At 41.2% G+C, this 19,835-nt stretch overlaps 1 protein-coding gene across 14 annotated transcripts in view; it reads left to right on the forward strand.

The window, feature by feature from the left end:
• PTPRK (protein tyrosine phosphatase receptor type K) overlaps positions 1-19,835 on the forward strand; it is a 331,989-nt gene that overhangs the window by 73,975 nt on the left and 238,179 nt on the right. For all 14 annotated transcript variants that reach the window (XM_081907035.1, XM_081907036.1, XM_081907031.1 and 11 more), the window contains exon 2: positions 8,214-8,336. In XM_081907035.1, the coding sequence (XP_081763161.1) occupies positions 8,214-8,336 (123 nt within the window). The remainder of the gene's footprint in view (positions 1-8,213; positions 8,337-19,835) is intronic.

Genomic DNA, 19,835 nt, shown 5'->3' on the forward strand with positions numbered 1-19,835 from the left:
GCACAACCCCAGAGTCTGTCAAGACTGGCCCATACGGGCAGGGGTACCTTTACCTTTACCTTTACCAAGAAAGCCTAGGCCACCATCCCCTAGACTTCTGAGGGTGGAGGAAGTAAGTCATGAGCCCAGTGCGCTTGTGTGATCTACAGATACTTCCATTTCATCCTCAATGGTTTTTGAGAGAGCACCACAGAGCCTTTGGCCTCTTGAATATATTCTGTTTTGAAGTCATGGGGTTACGGTAAGTTTTATGTGGCAATTTTGAATGTTCTTGTGAAGTAGTCGTATTCATCCATGAACTGCCTTTCACTCAAGGCAGCATACAATAAAAACAGGGTGTTGTTGTTTTTTAAAAAAGTAGACACATGTTTTTGAAAACAGTATAGTACAATACTATGCAAAATAGACACCCATGGCAGAGACCCTTTCACCCAGTTATGGTACATCAGTTGTGGCCATGACACAAAACATAGGGAACTGCCTTAAACCAGGCCAGACTGTTTCATTCATCTAGCCTTGTATTGTCTGATTAGCAGCCATTCTCACAAGCCTTTCCCATCACCTGCTTCTTGAGACCCTTTTAACTAGTGATCCTAGAAGGACTGAACCTGGGACTTCTTGCATGCAAAGCATATGCTCTACCAGGAGCCATTGTCCCTTCCCTGAAGCCGTGATACAAGTCAGCAGAATGGGCACAAACCTGGAAATGCTAGGTGTCAGTGTCAATCTGTATCAATACATTTACAAGATGGGTCAAAACACCCAAATACAAATTTACTTTGAGTTCAGTTTGTAACCAGTTGAATTAAAAACTGAATTAAAAACCCAGTGTGCATTCCATTGCTGTGCACAGTGGAAATTTACCGTTACTGGCTTGGCTGGTTTTTTGCAAGCAGTAAATGGCAAACTCTGAAGTTGCTTGTGCACTGTCGCCACTAGTTAGCACTAATCAGGATTTAGATTCCTAAAATTAATAGGGGCTTTGAAGGACAGCAATTAGGAACATTAATCTTCCAAACGAGTCCATGTGAGATCCATTGGTACTTTTACATTTATATACTTGAGGGCACTTAAGCCATTAAAAAGGGTAATGGCTGCCCTTAAGGCATGTGTGTTAAAGCAGTATGTCAATTTGGTATTGTGACAGCAGACAATGATAACATTGCTTAAAGGAATACCACTCTTCATTTTATCAGTTTAACTTTCTATAGCAGTGGAAGGTTTTGCTGCAGAATGGTTCTAGCACTATTATAATCTTAAAGCAGGCAAGATTTGAACATTAAGTTTTGTCATGACAGATGCTGATTAAAAAGGTCCCTCAGTGAGAATAGTGTTGTAACTTTTCAGAGGCTTTAATGTTGTTTCCTGGTACGTTTCCTCGCCTCCCCCCTTTCCATTCTGTAATCTGCCATCCTTGACAGTTGCTCTGACATAGCAATCAGCTGAGTAGAAAACAGTGCTCTTTGTTTTTGTTTGACAGTCTAAAGTGATACATAAATGCCTAATATATAAAAGACTTCACTCGGGTGGAAATAGAACTGATTTTAGATGCTTTAGAAAGTCAGTCCAGTGTTGTCAGAGATATTAAATTTCTGTTTGCTACCAAACAACATCCAGTTGTTTTGAATTTCTCCATTATTTCCTAAGGAGTGAATTCTCTCCCCCCCCCCCACTGTCCCCCCCCAAAAAGTTGATTGATCTTGATGATAAATGCATGTCAGTATCTGTCACTTCTTCTGTTAAATATGGAGTGACATCTTAGCTGATTGAGCTAGTAGGAGTGTTTCAGATTCTAACTCATTTCCAAGTTCCCATCCACCCTCAACTTGAACCTCTTCAGGTTTTGCTTCAGGTGAGCATGTTCAGAAACACCATGGTTGTGGCAATACTTCATCCTCAAGGGGAAGCTTTTTACCTAGTGTGCGTATGAACTTAGGCTTTGGTCTAACACACTTTTCTGAACTTGTACCAAGTGTGTGGTTTAATATAAGCCCTGAACAAAGGTTATGCCATAACAATCAATCATGTAATGTTGTATGAAGACAAAGGGCAGTATTCAACTAAAGCCACCTCATCAGCACCTCACTCTCCTCTCCCTGTGCAGCCAGCACCCTACCCAAATCTGCTCCAGGGGGTTGTGGGAATTTCTAGAACTCAGGGGAGAGGAGGGAGAGAATGTTATGTTATGTAACCAGAAATCATTGCACTGATGGAGCATCCATGTAGTGCTATGTTGCTATGTTGGGTACAGGCCAAAATAGCAGGTTTGGAAAAAGGTTTTACAGATGGTTGACTATAAAGTTCATTGGACTTGTTTTGTAAACTGCAGTGCTACTGTCAGTTCCACTTGTGACCTGTCCCTTCACTTTCCATGAAAATATGGCCAACTTATTAGAGCAGGTCTGTTATGAACATTGTGTCATGTAATCTGCAGAAGATTACAGTACTGCCATTGGGTATTACATGATCATATTTCAGTGACTCAGTTGATGTATAAAGGTAAAGGGACCCCTGGCCATTAGATCCAGTCGTGACCGACTCTGGGGTTGCGCCGCTCATCTCGCTTTATTGGCCGAGGGAGCCAACGTACAGCTTCCGGGTCATGTGGCCAGCATGACTAAGACGCTTCTGGCAAACCAAAGCAGTGCAAGGAAATGCCGTTTACCTTCCCGCCGGAGTGATACCTATTTATCTACTTGCACTTTGACATGCTTTCGAACTGCTAGGTTGGCAGGAGCAGGGACTGAGCAACGGGAGCTCACCCCATTGCAGGGATTCGAACTGCTGACCTTCTGATCAGCAAGCCGTTTAGACCACAGTGCCACCCGCGTCCCACAGTTGATGTATAGAATAAATTATTTCAGGATAGGCATCAAACTCTGATACAGAATTTTATACATTTAGTGTGCTTGTTTCCCACAATATTATTGCTTAACGTGAACATACAAAGCTGACATGCTGAGAAAGATCACTGGTCCATCCAGCTCAATATTGCTGCTTCTGACTGGTTCTGATGATAAGGTGATTCCCATCACCTCCTGTTTGATCTTTTTCAGCTGAAGATACCAAGGTTTGACCTTGGCATAGGTTCTACTACAAAGCAATGGCCCTTCTCCAGTGATGTTGGCAATTCAATTTGGTTGAAAAGGTTATTTATTGCATAATATGTGATTTAATTTGACCACATTTTAAGTATTAATACACTTGAAATCTCCTGACCTGCACCTCTTGATTTAATAAGCTTTAATTGCCCATTTAATTGTTTAATTATGCTGTTTTAGTGAGCTTAAATTTATTGTACTTTTTAATTCTGGATGTTTGTAATGTTTTGATGAAATTGTTTTATTGTGTGTTTTAATAATGTTTGGACATATTTTTATAACTGGTTTAGAACTGCAAACCACTCTGAAGCCATTTTGGCTATTAAGCAGTTTATAAAATAATAATAATAATAATAATAATAATAATAATAATAATAATAATAATAATAATAAATGTTTTCAGTAATTAATTGATAGCCACTGCATAAAGATGCCTACTAGAAGTCTATCATATGGTCATAGTCTAGGTTTGGTTGTTGCAAACAATTAGTTTCTTGTGGAAGTTCCATAATGTAGGGTTGGCATACAAAGAGCTCAAAAATGGTAAAACTAAAACAACAACAACAACTTTGCACCCCCCCCAAAAAAAACAGCTCAACAACTTTTCTGTCCAGATTTTCACTGTATGAAATATGGCAACCCTACATAATGCTAATGAATAAATCTATATATGAAGAGTAGGCAAGCCTCTTATTGAACCTAGTAGAAACAAAACTGCATGATACAATTCTGTATTTTTCCCTTAAAAAAATTATAGATTGCCCCCCAGCAATGCTTCCAGCATGGTGTTATGCTAGCAGTGCATGCATTTATAAGGTTTTTGAACTTTTGTGGTATTAATAGACCTTTTGATCAGTGTTATCGTTTTGTGCAGACAGTGGTGGCATTCCTTTTGTACCCTTTATTAATATAGTGCACAGTAATGGAAAATGTGCATGGTTTAAACCTTAAAGAGTGTGTGCCTATAAACCTGGATATATAAAGCAGCTGAGATTACTCATAGCTGAACTCTCAGTTGGTGCCAATGTAATTTGGTGTAACATTATGGTTTCCTACTGGGATAGCTTTTAGCTGCATTTTAGCACTTTTGTATCAGTATTGCTACATAAGAAGGTTGGCAGTTTGTAGCCTCTAAAATAGTAGCCAGTTAATAAATGGTGTTGTGAAATGCATGGTTTCTCATCTGTTAAAAGTTCTTTTAAGGGCACGCAGACACACGTTTTGGGATGAAAATGGGAAATGCACCAAATAACAGTGGCCTTGTCAGGACATAGTGACAAATTTGAACCTGTCAAACTGATCATTGTAATAAAGGTATTGAAAATCAGGGAATAGGATCATTGGAAACTGCCATGTTTTGAGTCAGACCAATGGTCCCATCTAGCTCATATTGTTTATGTGGGAATTAGATGGTAGTTTCCATTTTCAGACTATGCAAAAGACAGCCTTGGGCTGTTTGATGCTATTGTTCTCTTTTCACTCCTATAAAAACCATGCAAGACACTTTCAACTTTTTAAAATGTTACCAAAACAAAAACAATCCAGAGCTCTTCAGACAACATTTTGGACAGCTTCAGCTCTTGCAAAGCCAATAGAACTAGAGCAGGCATGTCCAATTCCCAAGAGACTGTGATCTACTCCCAGTATAAAAAACTGGCAGTGATCTACTCTTTGTCATTGGAGGGAGAAGGAGCGTGTGTGGCAGTGGCATAGCATGGGGGTGCAGGGGGGCCCAGCCGCACCCAGGGGTGCAAATTACTTGCCTTGCTTCGGGTGCTGACAACTCACGCTACGCCACTGGTGTGTGGGGTGGGTGTGGATTGCCCAGTGTTGTTGAGCTCTTTTGGGGGAGGACTGCACAGAGTTTTTTTACCTTTTTCACAGTAACCTTTTGTACACGATAAGGATCCTGCGATCTACCAGGATCAGCTTTGGATCTACAGATAGATCATGATCTACTGGTTGGACATCCTTGACATAGAGAAACCTAGAGATATACAGGAAGAAAAGTATAATAATAATAATAATAATAATAATAATAATAATAATAATAATAATAATAATTTATTATTTATAAACCGTCCATCTGGCTGAATTTCCCCAGCCACTCTGGGCGGCTTCCAATCAAGTGTTAAAAACAATACAGCATTAAATATTTAAAACTTCCCTAAACAGGGCTGCCTTCAGATGTCTTTTAAAAAGAAGATAGCTGCTTATTTCCTTCACATCTGAAGGGAGGGCGTTCCACAGGGCGGGCACCACTACCGAGAAGGCCCTCTGTCTGGTTCCCTGTAACCTCACTTCTCGCAATGAGGGAACCGCCAGAAGCCCCTCTGTGCTGGATCTCAGTGTCTGGGCTAAACGATGGGCTTGGAAATGCTCCTTCAGGTATACAGGAAGCACAGAAACAAAGAGATATTGTTCAAGCCTTTGTGGGGAGTATGATTCAACTGTGGCCTCAATGTCACTGCCATTGTGCTTTTCTTCCGGAAGGGAGGGAACCTCCAAAATCACCCAATTTTGCCTCGTTATTTGCGGGAGGCAGTGGAAGACAGGAGTGCCTGGCATGCTCTGGTCCAGGGGGTCACGAAGAGTCGGACACGACTAAACGACTAAACAACAAATTGGCTCCCGCATGGAGCTGATACACATTCCTTACACTATATTAGACTGTTTATCTATCAGACTCAGTACTGTCTCAAGCTGGCTATGACTTTCCAAAGAATCAAACAAAGGTCCTTCCCATCACCTGTTGCCTGATCATTTTTAATTTAAGATGCTATAGATCTAAGTAGGCACTTTTTACATGCAAAGCATGTACTCTTCTATTGAGCTGCAACCTCTCCCCATTTTTAATCTTCCTCCTCCTGAGGAAGGGAATATCTGTTGCCTTTCCTTAAGACTAAAATGAAGGTTTATTACCTTTGACTTTGAAAAAAGGTCTTTGTGCTCATCTTTGCTTAGTTATTTTTCATAAAAAAGCACAACTTCTCATTCCACACACTTTTCTTCATAATGTCTCCATTCTGTAATTAAGATTGCCTACTTCTCATTTTATCCATGGAGTTTTGCGAAAAACTCCTTTCATCATGCGAAAGGCTGGGCTGGATGAATCCCAAGCCGGAATTAAGATTGCCGGAAGAAATATCAACAACCTCAGATATGCAGATGACACAACCTTGATGGCAGAAAGTGAGGAGGAATTAAAGAACATTTTAATGAGGGTAAAAGAGGAGAGCGCAAAATATGGTCTGAAGCTCAACATCAAAAAAACGAAGATCATGGCCACTGGTCCCATCACCTCCTGGCAAATAGAAGGGGAAGAAATGGAGGCAGTGAGAGATTTTACTTTCTTGGGCTCCATGATCACTGCAGATGGTGACAGCAGTCGCAAAATTAAAAGATGCCTGCTCCTTGGGAGAAAGGTGATGGCAAACCTAGACAGCATCTTAAAAAGCAGAGACATCACCTTACCAACAAAGGTCCATATAGTTAAAGCCATGGTTTTCCCAGTAGTGATGTATGGAAGTGAGAGCTGGACCATAAAGAAGGCTGATCGCCGAAGAATTGATGCTTTTGAATTATGGTGCTGGAGGAGACTCTTGAGAGTCCCATGGACTGCAAGAAGATCAAACGTATCCATTCTGAAGGAAATCAGCCCTGAGTGCTCACTGGAAGGACACATCGTGAAGCTGAGGCTCCAATACTTTGGCCACCTCATGAGAAGAGAAGACTCCATGGAAAAGACCCTGATGTTGGGAAAGATGGAGGGCACAAGAAGAAGGGGATGATAGAGGACGAGATGGTTGGACAGTGTTCTTGAAGCTACAAACATGAGTCTGACCAAACTGTGGGAGGCAGTGGAAGACAGGAGTGCCTGACGTGCTCTGGTCCATGGGGTCACGAAGAGTCGGACATGACTAAACGACTAAACAACAACAACAACAACTTCTCACTTGATATTACAACAATACAACATAGCAAGTTTTGCTTGTAAAAGATGCAGGACGCCACCTGTTTTTTCATATAACTTCCCTCCGTGCAGTATACATGTTTCTGGAGCAAGATCTATTCAGTACTGTATTTCAGGAATGGGGAATGTTTGCCCATCATGTTGGTGTGAGGCTGATGTTGCAGTCCAACAACATATGGCTACCATCTCTGGTTCTCCATCCCTGCTGTAGTTCTTCTAGCAGAACTTTAATTCGCCCTTCCATGCTTTCTGGGTTCTTCAGCTTTTCTTGAAGCAAAACATCTGAATCTACACTGAATTGCAAAAATAAAACCATTCCTCCCCTTCAATGCCAGTTCTTTCCCCTCTTCCCACAATGGGCTGAATTTCGAATTTCCTTGGCATTCATTTTACCTTAACAGCAGCAACTGTATAAAGACGCAGTCCTCAGATCTAGGGCCTTGTTGACTGGTGTTTAGGTTTGTATCGTATCTCTCTATCTTCCTCCCTTTTGTTGATAGATCAATAGTAGTAAGTCAATAACATTAAATTAAAACTCTGGCAATGCAAGTATTAGTGCATTTTGTTCTCTTTCACTGTGGATTTTGCTAAATGTCAAGTTTACCGTAATTCAGTGTTTGTAGTACCTTACTTTGCAGTCTCTCCTCAGTTCTTACTTAATTTGTCCCATCCATTTCACATGCTCAATACTTATTTTCTTACATTTATATCCCACTTTCCTTCCATCGTGGAGTTCAGTACAGTATATACACTGAAATGTGGTCCCCAGGCAGTCATTCATTTCATGCATGCATTGACCACAACTAGATCTGCTTTACTTTAGCAAGGTGGTGGCCTCATGTGCTTTCAGACCATACCCTTTGAGCACAGTACTAAACCACATGGAGTTGAGTTGCTTGGCTTGTGATTTCTGACCCATTGAGGGGATTGCTTTGAACCTGACAAATTTTAAGCAAATTATGATGAGGGACAATGTTATTCAAATTTTCTTTTTAAAATAGTACTCCTGGTATGGAAATTCGGGAACTTTTTTCGTTGACTTTTTCCCTTTAGAAAACACCTTGGATAAGATTATATGCATGTACTCTTAGATCTGATATTTAAGACATAACATATCTTCCCCCTTTCCTTTCTTTTAGGGGGTTGCACCTTTAATGATGGTCCAGGGCCCTGCGATTACCATCAAGACCCATATGACGACTTCGACTGGGTTCATGTTAGTGCTCAAGAGCCTCACTACTTGCCACCTGAGATGCCGCCAGGTAAGAGTTGCTACAGTGATGGTGAAAGCTAAATACATTGATTCTGTGGAATATGGCTAGATTTATAGCACCCAGTAGTGCCCATCACACAGAAAGGTCTTTGATCCAGTCAACATTCCTTAAGTGGGACATGGGAGGTTGGTGGCGGGGGGTTGCTGTTGTTTTACCGATCTCAATCAGCCTCCACACCTCTTTCTACACTGTTCTGAAGGTGGAATTGACGAGATGTCAATTCTTGTTCTACAAGAGAGAGAGAGAGATGTTATTTTGTTTGCTGGGTCAAAGAGCCTTCTGTCAGTGAGAAGGACACCACTGGAGTGTGGAACCAGAGTGTTCTTTTCTAAGAGCTGTTATCCTTTGAGCAGGTTGGGGGAATGGATGAGGTTGTGGTAAGATCCAGCTGTGTAAAAGAAACACTAATAAAATTGACTGTGAAGGCTTCCAGGTATGTCTTAACTATAAACTTACCTTGCTTTAGATAATAATAAAACTGAGTGCAACTCGTAATAAGATAACAGTAACCTACTTCACAGGGAAGTTGGATAGATAGCTAAATTCCAAAACAGAATGACTCACACACGCCAACATAAGAGTTCCATGTGCCCTCCATATCTCTCAAATTTAATTTTGATGTTCAGGTGTATAAGTGTTAATGCATATGTAATCAAAATAGCACTACTTATGCCAGTGTTTCCCAACCTTGTGCCTCCAGCTGTTTTTGAACTACAATTCCCATCATCCCTGACCACTGGTCTTGCTAGCTAGGGATGATGGGAGTTGTAGGCCAAAAACATCTGGAGGCACAAGGTTGGGAAACACTGACTTATGCAAATGACGGGAGTATCAACAAGTCTAGCAGAACACCATAGCATGCAGAAGTACAAATTTTTTTTTGGAACAAAATAAAATGGGAGAAGTGCAGTGAAGATGAGCATGCTCAGTTATCATGGAATGCTGATGGTTGGGGTGATGAAATGAGAGATAGTGGTGGAAATGGAATGGAGTTCCTTAAATTCTGACAGAAGCCCTCCATTTGGTTGCCAGTCACAGTTGTAGCATATTACAAATCTGTCATGCCTTCTTAGTGAAAATGATGTTGACATTATTTTATTTTATTTTTGGTCAAAGGACTTTACTTTTGGAACCTAGAGAAGTATTTACATGTAGGCTTCCCATCTTTATTTGGAAGAAAATAATCTCCCATTTTTTCTTAGGCTGTAGGTTAGCTATTGGCCTTCACTATCACTTTTCAGGTGGGACGCAGGTGGCGCTGTGGGTTAAAGCCTCAGCGCCTAGGACTTGCCGATCGAAAGGTCGGCGGTTCGAATCCCTGCGGCGGGGTGCGCTCCCGCTGCTCGGTCCCAGCGCCTGCCAACCTAGTAGTTCGAAAGCACCCCTGGGTGCAAGTAGATAAATAGGGACCGCTTACCAGCGGGAAGGTAAACGGCGTTTCCGTGTGCGGCTCTGGCTCGCCAGAGCAGCGATGTCACGCTGGCTACGTGACCCGGAAGTGTCTCCGGACAGCGCTGGCCCCTGGCCTCTTAAGTGAGATGGGCGCACAACCCCAGAGTCTGTCAAGACTGGCCCGTATGGGCAGGGGTACCTTTACCTTATCACTTTTCAGTAGATACAAAGAATGAGCCACCAGCAATTTGTTCTGTACAAACACCATTGAACCTAAGAGAACATGAACAACAACAAAAAAGAAATTAAAAGCCTTAGTGACAAAAACTGAGGTTACAGAATTAACTGTGAACAGACTTCAGGCTCCTGAAATCTATGTTGTTGTTGTTGTTATTTTTTACTAGACCTCCTTCAATCCCCCAGCAGGAGCCAGGCAGAAAGACTTATCTAGATACCTAAACTGAATTCAGCCCATCCACTCTCAAAATTCCCTCCTGGTTACCCCCAGCTTTTTTTCATTCTAGCAGTATAATTTGAGTGGGAGAGGTGGAGGGAAGTGGCATGTTAATGTTCTTGCAATTGTTAAACAACAGGGTGTAAGAAATCCTGGCCAATCTGTAAAAATCCCCCAGATATCTACCAGTCTATCTTCTGGCCACTGATTTAACCAGAGTAAAATATGGAAGAGTTGGTATATGTGTTTAGAATTACTTGATGCTTCCCCACAAATAGATACAAATTGAAGTGTATTTTGTAAAGGAAAACACAATTATTGAGAATATTTAAACATTTTAACAGTGACACAATCTTTAAATTTAGTAAGTGACAAATACAGAGAGCATAGTAATTATTTAGATCCCTGGTTGTTTCCAATTAATTTTGTTTACTGCAAAGATTCCCCTCCCCTGCCCTTTCCAATTCAAATTAATTTTGGTTGATGATACGTATTTTCTGAATTATAGTTATAAATCAAGTAACATGGAACAAATTAAAAATCTAATATATCATGTTTAAAAATAGCTGTTCTGTATCTGTACAGTAAAGATCATTCAAAGTATCTACATATGCCACCAAATTTTATTTTCAATGTGGAATATTAACATTTTCATCTAAGCAATTTGTAATGCCAAAAGGTCTCTAGACCTAATGAAAAGGTTTGAATAAATGTGTGTGTTCTTGTGCATTGGTAAATCTGCTCTTTAGTGTGTTCCTCATAAGCAAAAAGTTTGCTTAAATAGGTTTAGCTGATGGTTTCCTCATTTTTTAAAAAAAGAAAAGACCAGGTTAACTATCGCCTGATAAAAAATTCTACCTGATATATTTATACTGCATCGTGTTGGGTAACAGCAAAATAATAACAATAACAACAACAACAATAATACTAGCACATAATCTTCTGGCTGTTCATCAACTTCAAATATCAGAAAAAAATCTGATTTATGGAAATATTTCCATTGTTAATTACTGCTGTGGACAAGGTAATGAATAACTGAAGAGGAGCAGCCTAGCTGACCTTGTCTGTTCACCTTTGATGAACAGCTTAATCGGTGCTTTCTAGACAAAATGATATGCTGAGTAAAATGAATGCTTCTGAAATTCAACTGCATTTTTCAATTAATAGTTTATTGAATAATTAATCATATGAAAGGAAGAAATAAGGTTGAGGCTCCTTTGTTTGTGCCTCTGAACCATTTGTGTCATTTGCAAGGAGGAAGAATGAGGACTTTACACTGTAAAATTAGATCAACTGGTTTGCAAGCCCCTTTTCTCACCGCCCATTTCCTATAATTAATTATCCTTAAAAGTGGGTGCGCTTTCATGTTTGTAATTAGCGATTAGGCTTCTATCATTAACTGGCTGCAATTGATAAATGGTCGGATGCTACAGTGCACCTTCCTTGTTAAACAAGGCAACACGTTATAAATGCAGAAACACAACCCCATAATAGTCACACATGCTCCAGTGTTTACTGAAGGAAAAAAAATGTATCCTTTGTTATATATATTATGTAGAAAATATACCTCCTCCAGATGCTTCCCCTCCCCAAAACTATGCATTGCCCTCTCCCACCCACCAATCAGTGAGCTATGACAAGCCTGCAAAATCAAAATCTTAAAGCAGGCTCAGTTTTGCTATCCAGTTAGAATACTGAGAAGTCCCCATATCAGGTATCAAAAAGTAGGTACTAAGAACCAATGCGGGACGCGGGTGGCGCTGTGGGTAAAACCTCAGTGCCTAGGACTTGCCGATCGTCAGGTCGGCGGTTCAAATCCCCGCGGTGGGGTGTGCTCCCGTTGCTCGGTCCCAGCGCCTGCCAACCCAGCAGTTCGAAAGCACCCCCGGGTACAAGTAGATAAATAGGGACCACTTTCTAGCAGGAAGGTAAACGGTGTTTCCGTGTGCTGTGCTGGCTCGCCAGATGCAGCTTGTCACGCTGGTCACGTGACCCGGAAGTGTTTGCAGACAGCGCTGGCCCCCGGCCTCTTAAGCGAGATGGGCGCGCAACCCTAGAGTCGGACACGACTGGCCCGTATGGGCAGGGGTACCTTTACCTTTTTAAGAACCAATGCACTTGTCCATGCCAGATTAAACCCTGTGGAGGCCCCATGGCAGTCGAAATCTCAGGAGCTCCCTCATGCATGTGCTCAAGTGGGATAGCATTGAGCTAAGAAAGCTTGGTTGTAATTTTCATTCAAGATCAAATCAATATTATTTTGAGCTGTTTTCGTGGGGCCTGTAAAAGGCAAGAGGCCCACAGACCGGTGCCTACTCTGCCTATTTGGTAATGCAGCACTGCACTAGTGTGAGATCAAAGTCACTCAACATAGGTAGGCATGGTGGCACTTGTTACAAACTGTATGTTCAAATATTGGCCGGTGTTAGGTGCAAAGCAATGCATAAATATTATTATATTACTATGATAGTGTAAAACATGCAACAAGGCCACCACAACCACTATTTGAAATGATGATTTACTTTAGATGTCTCAGTAGTAATTTTGATCACAGTTAACTTGTGTTAGAGAGAAGACTCGTAGTTAAGTGAAAAGGTGAACACGGTGTGGAATTATTGGAAGGCAGAATATCTGGGAGTAAGTTGGAAACAGTTATTGTTCTGAGTGACATTGGCCAAGTTCCCATCTCACTAAGCTGGGGGCTATAGTTTTTTCCTCCCACTCCTGCTGGGAAGGAGCAAAGTGAGAGCCACCAGTGCATATATAGTAATCCATTAACTACGGCTTACCATAATGAGTGAATGCAGCCCATCACTTCAAGATTCCAAGCTCTTCTAAATTCTATGGGTTCAACATAGTTTATAATTTCTTATAGATTGAATTAATTGGTTTAATGGCTTAAACCAGTTGTGGGGTGATGTCCCCATTGTGGAAATTCACTCATGCTACAGCTGTTCCATTAGCAGGACCCCTGTTCTTTGCGTAGCACAACAGACAAATCCAACAGATATCTTACACTTGCAAAGATGTCACACAGGGTCTTGGTAGTGTGAGTTCCATTTCACACAACACTAAGCCAAATCATGGCTTAGAACAAAATGAGCAGATGTGAGAGTTCCTGGCCTGAAACATGGCTGCTGCGCTTCTTTCTCAGTCCTGTTACTACTACACGTGGCTAAGCCATGATCTAGTTTAACATAGGATTTAGAGGTCAACTGTGAAAGATTTTAAGCTAGCTGTCTGGAATGTTTCAGCTAGGTTATTTTTAAAGCATGTCCTAACTGGGAGACAATTTGCAATTTTATCTACAATCATCACTTCTGATGGGAAAGATCCAGTCCCCCTTGAATTTATTATCTAGCTTTAACCATTATATTTTATTGATTTCAGCTGCACAGTTAAATTATGCTAAAAAGAAATTTTTCTCTTTATTATGGGAAGGTCATGTATGAAGTATATAATGCTTCATTGAAAGGTGTAAAAGGCATGTTTGAAGATATTACATGACATTGAATCGAAAACCTACTGCTAAGCTATATTATGCCCCTAAGAATTTCGGATTTGGTTTTTTCTTTTTTATCAATAGTCACATCAGGCTGTCAAACGTATTTCATTCATAAGTCTATTATAGGGCACAAAGACTGAAAATGTCATCCTTTTCAGTTGAGCCTGTACTTTTGCCCTTTCTATCGGAGCTGCAACACATGTGATAAAATCAATTAATTGGTGCATTTGAATTTGAATGCTTCACTTGGTGCTAGATGGAACTTGGGATTTGAATTCCAGTGCTCAACATCTGAACTTTAGGTACCTCTGATACTGCTTAAGTAGTTTGAAATAATAGTGTTGATGGTGTTCAGTGCCACTTGGATTTGTATCTTTATATATATTACTTTCATATGGGAAAATCCTTCAGTGTCCGGCTATCTTGTTAATTTTGAACTTTAAATATTTAGAATATTATTTATCAGCAAATCAGTGATAGTGCTTAAAATGTCTTCCATAGATTTTTTTTTAATTGACTGTAACATAAAACTTGCAATAACAAAAGGTTTTTGGGGAGGGCAGTTGTTACCAGATCATTTTTAACAACAGAGCTGACAAGCACATTTGTTAATGTGATTAGTCCTATCCTCTCTTAGTTAACAGTTTCCCTTTTTCATTTTCCTTTCTCTTTAGTCTCAATTTTTGTGTTAGGCCATGTTATGTATAGTCCCTTTATGGCAAGGATGGGGAAGCTGTGGGCCCCGGAATAGTGTTCAAACACAACCCCTGATCACCCCCCAGCATTGGCCATGCTGTCTGGAACTGATGGGAGTTGGAGTCCCGCAGCATCTGGAGGGCTAGAGGTTAGAGAACCCGGCTTATTTGCAAAGCCTTGTTTGCTTCTATTCCCCTCTCCTCGCATTCTCTTCTCCTTTTAATTCACACATCTGTTTTCAGTATCTTATTTTTCTGCCTAGCGGGTGGCTGACATGGAAGAAAGGAGCTGGAATTCCTGCTGCAGGGTGTATAAGATAAGGGTGAGAGTGATGATGCAAGAATCAGATTTTTCTGCCTTGTTGTCCTTTACAAGACACTTAAAGTTGCTGGAGGGTATCCATGTCCTGTTCTACAGCAGTTGCTCAGCTTCTTTCATGCTCAAGTGTTATCTCTTAAGTTTGCTCTTTTTTTTGCCTGGACATGACTAATTGAAAGTATACATAATAGAAACTTTGAAATGCACATTTCATTATTAAAAAATTCTGACCCTTCTGCCCATACAGGTAGCAAGTGGTACATTTAGATTCCACACAAAATCAGAACCATACTGACAGCCAAAATTTCTTAAGGGTAAAAGCTTTATTTAAAATGAAGCACGTCGCATTGGGGACCTTCTGGCAGAAAGTGCCATGGGTGCAATAAATGAACCATGAGCCCATGAAATCTAGAAGGTTGCTTCGGTAGACATAGTTATATAATACTTCAGAAATGTTAAGGGTGGCTTTTCCACACATAAAATGCAGCAAAATCTTTGGTACAATGTATGGTAAAGTGATTGTCATTATAAAGCTCATATTAAAAGTTTTGAAAGCTTCAGCCTTGTTTGTAGCTAAAGTAAACAGCTGTATTTTCATCGTCTTATGGTTAGGAAACCTGGAAGATGATTTATACTGAGTCAGAACATTGGGCCATCTAGCTCAGTATTGTCTACAGTGGTACCTCAGGTGACATATGCTTCAGGTTAGATACGCTTCAGGTTACAGACTCTGCTAACCCAGAAATAGTGCTTCAGGTTAAGAACTTTGCTTCAGGATGAGAACAGAAATCGTGCTCCAGCGGCGCGGCAGCAGCAGGAGGCCCCATTAGCTAAAGTGGTGCTTCAGGTTAAGAACAGTTTCAGGTTAAGTACGGACCTCTGGAATGAATTAAGTACTTAACCTGAGGTACCATTGTACAGTAATTGGGTCTGGTCCTGCTAGCTAGGGATGATGGGGATTGTAGTCCAATAACACTTGAAGACTGAACTTTGATAGGAGATTTACACAGCCACTGCTGACTACCCAAAACTGATTGCCTTAGAACTTCTTTTATTGTCATTTGCCTGCTTGCTCTGCCCCAGAAGAGGGGAAAACAGCAAACAATGAAGTAAGTAGAAAGAACACCAGATGCCACAGGCTGGGAAGTGATGGTGGTTGGACCCAGAGGCAAGAAACAATATTGTTCAGTTGGCAGGAGGGAGGAGGGAGGAGAGGGACCCACTGGTGGCTTCCTGCCAAGCTTCCCCATGCCCTCAGCCTGGAGCCCAGCACTGCTAGCAAGAAAACAAAAATAAATCCAAATCACAAAGTAGCATACAGTATGGAACAAGCTGCTTCCAGGGATGGGCAGCCACATAAGTTTGCTCTTCCATGAGGGTAATTATGTCTTCATGACTTCAGCATATGCCCCACGAATGGATTCTAGGGCTGAAAAGAATGAAATTCTGGAGCTTAACTGAAAGAATATGCAGTATGGATTGGAAGCTTGTCAATCTCTATGGTCCTTTAGCATCGGAAATGGCATCCACAATTGCTTTTTGATGACATGCAAGTGTTGCTGTCACAATGTACCAGTGTCTGTTTAGCTATGCAGAAAGGCTGGATCCTTTCCTTCCTTCCCCTCTATGCCAGATACCCAACTCTGACAGGCTGGGTGGGCTGCCCATCTGACAATCACAAGGCATCATTATGATGTAAGGTGACAGCTTCACAGGGGGCCTCTTTGAGGGTGGGCAGTGTGCCTTGAAGAGACTTCTTGTAACCACCGATCAGCCTGATAGCAAACTTGCAACAGTTCATCTGAAGCTTCCAGTTGTTTCTTTGGAGCTCCATCCTTACCTGCTTCATGCCTGATGACACATGTGATGCCTGTGAGGGGGAAGTGGGTGTGGTTTGGAGAAAACAGAATTGCAGGACAAATTGGGACACATGCTGGACCTAATTAAGCCTAGGAAGCAGAGCTTCTCCACCCCTGAGTTCTGAATTTTATGGATTTAATGATCTTACAGGCAAATCAGAATTAAACAGGGATTTGGAAGTTTACTGTATGGTTCTTGGCAAAGTGGCATGCTTTGTTTTCAAACAGCCTTGTACACGAGTGAGGGAGTAGCAATTGGTGTCAGTTGGAAACCCAGATGTCAGTTTCTGAATGAAGGGCCTGGTGGGAACGTGTGGGGCTGGTCATGTGATGACAACATCCACTGGTCCATTCACATATTCAGACTGGAGAGTTGCTGCTAGTCAGTGTTAATACTGAGCTAGATGGACTGATTTGGTATAAGGCAGCTTCCTGTGTTTTTGTGGCCCTCCAGATGAGCGCTGGTCTCCAACTCTCATCATCCCTGACCACTGGCTATCCTGGCTGAGGCTGATGGGAGATGAAGGCCCACAGGTTCCCATAGTAGTGTTGGATTTCCAGCAAAATGTCTGGGTATTTTGCTACAGTATATTTTCCAAAGCGGTTTAATTCAAAATGATATTGCTATAGTTGTATATTTATCTTTAAATCCAACAGTTATAATTACCACACCTGAAATGCCCCATTTCCAGCTGCAACAACAAAGGTTCAAGGTGTTACATTCTCTACTGAACTGTCGGAGGGAGAGTCTTTTAATGAGGGGCACATTTTTAGTGTAAAGGCCACTGCCCTCTCAGATAAAAGTACATTTTGAAGAATGTCAAGAGATTACAGGAGGCAGAAAGGATATGCTGAGATGCTGTCTTGCATCTGCTATTTTGAGAATGTAATGATGTTGCGTTTCAGCTATAATTGAAGATAAAAGTTGCAAAAGCAAAGTTGTAACACATGTGGGAAAGCTCCCAATGTAAGAACATGCCTTCAGTTGGTGCCTTGTCTAATGAAATTAGGAATGGTTTTGTGCCCTTAGTCTTAAATATTGAAACAACTACATAGATTATGGTTTATGAGGTTGTCTGCACTGTCTCGTAAAAAAATCCAATATAAGTTGACTACAGAAAAACATGCAGGAAAACGGATTAAAATTGATCTTGGCATTTAGATGTAAAATGCCTTAATGTTTCCTACATGCCCTGTGATATGTCTTGTGCACAGTTGTATGAATAATTTTGACACGTCAGAGCAGGTAGTTCATCAGATGTTGCTGGATTGCAATGCCCATCATGATGGGAGTTGGAGTTCAACAACATCTTGGGGAGGGAGTCACAAGTTCCTCATCCCTGTAAAGGGAACATTCAGGAGCCAAAAGAAAGTCTCCTAATAACTTGACTCTAAAGGTTGTAATCTCTCTTAATGGTTGATATAAGCATGAGACTGCTTAAATCACACATTACCTCTTTTCTAGAGTGTGAACTCCTTCTTTACTGCTGCTTGAGGCTAGTTTCACATCCATGTTAACTTTAACCATAGTCAGCAGCCATCACTGCTGACCTGATAATTAACCATGAGCAAGTTTTGTGGGGGAAGAAGTGCTCTGCTCTGGAAAGAAGTGTGCAGTGCTGCAATCAGACCTCAATGCTAGATCACAGTTAAGTTTTTGGTAATATAACATCTGAACTATCCCACAATGTGAAAGTCATGATAAATCTGGCCATATGTTGCTGGGAAGAAATAACCCTAGGAATTATTGGGGGGAATGTATTTTAGTAACACCTGTAATGAGAAACAAATTACTTTTTAACTTTTGTGAGGATGCTCTTCAGAGTCAGAGAGTGACAGAGTATTTGATATACAGTGCTGCTTTACAGATATTGTTGTAAGAACTGCAACTTTTAATAATTGGAGCCAGAATTTCCTTTTAGCCCCTCCTCCCTCCCTATCTGCTTTTCCTTTTGTGCTATATTTTTTGGACTGGATGCTTGAGGGCTGGATTTGGTAATGATCTATAAGCCATTCTGGGAGCCTTTTCAGCTGAAAGGCAAGGTAAAAATGCTTTAAGAAATGCAATGTATCAGCCTGTGAATGCACATGACATCCAACACTGACATGTTACATGGTACAGTAGATATAGTTTCCTAATAATTGTATTCTTCCTGCAGCTGCTTATTATATGTGCAGAAACCTGTAATTAGTGGTCATCACCTAAAATCTTTAGGTGACGCGGGTGGCGCTGTGGGACGCGGGTGGCGCTGTGGGTAAAAGCCTCAGCGCCTAGGACTTGCTGATCGAAAGGTTGGCAGTTCGAATCCCCGCGGCGGGGTGCGCTCCCGTTGCTCGGTCCCAGCGCCTGCCAACCTAGCAGTTCAAAAGCACCCCCAGGTGCAAGTAGATAAATAGGGACCGCTTACCAGCGGGAAGGTAAATGGCGTTTCCGTGTGCAGCTCTGGCTCGCCAGAGCAGCGATGTCACGCTGGCCACGTGACCTGGAAGTGTCTCCGGACAGCGCTGGCCCCTGGCCTCTTAAGTGAGATGGGCGCACAACCCCAGAGTCTGTCAAGACTGGCCCGTACGGGCAGGGGTACCTTTACCTTTACCTTTTTACCTAAAATCTTTAGACTTGAAAGTGAGGCTTGGTCATAGAATGAGAATGTCAAACATGCCTACATGCACCCCGTGTGTGTGTTCTCAGTTTGGAGATTAAATATGATTTGCTGCTTTTTCCATAAACTGCTCAGGATAGTGGTTGCATATTTATGATTTTATTCTTCTGTTTATGAAAGTTTATGTTGTGTTTATGTTTTACCAGCACTTGTCACTATAGGAAAAAAGAGATGATATTGGGGCATATGTTTGCAAAATTTGTGGGTAGACATTCTGAAAGTTGAGATGGTTAATCAGGGTTTATCTATGCACAATATGCAGATAGAAATTTCAAAGCCGGGACGGTTAACTTGTGCATGCGATATTTAAAGCTCCTGACATTTTCATATATTTTTTGAAGAACCCTTAAGTGTTATGAACCCCTAGTTTGCATTTTTTCTTTCTTACAGTCAAACATTCTGCTCTCTCTTTTAATAAACTGGTGATGGATTATCTCACTGAGCCAGTTTTTTTCTGAAGTAGTTCATTTTAAAACTAATGGCCTTGTTAGGAGAAGAAAATGAGAGAGTCTCTCAAAATAAATTTCCAGAGCTGACTAAGCACCTTCTCTGTCTTTTAAAACCTGTTTAGTACAGCTTGTTAATCAACATGGTGTTCGGTCA

This window comes from Podarcis melisellensis (genome assembly GCF_964234715.1).
Source record: "Podarcis melisellensis genome assembly, chromosome: 3".
In the NCBI taxonomy this organism is placed as follows: domain Eukaryota; kingdom Metazoa; phylum Chordata; class Lepidosauria; order Squamata; family Lacertidae; genus Podarcis; species Podarcis melisellensis.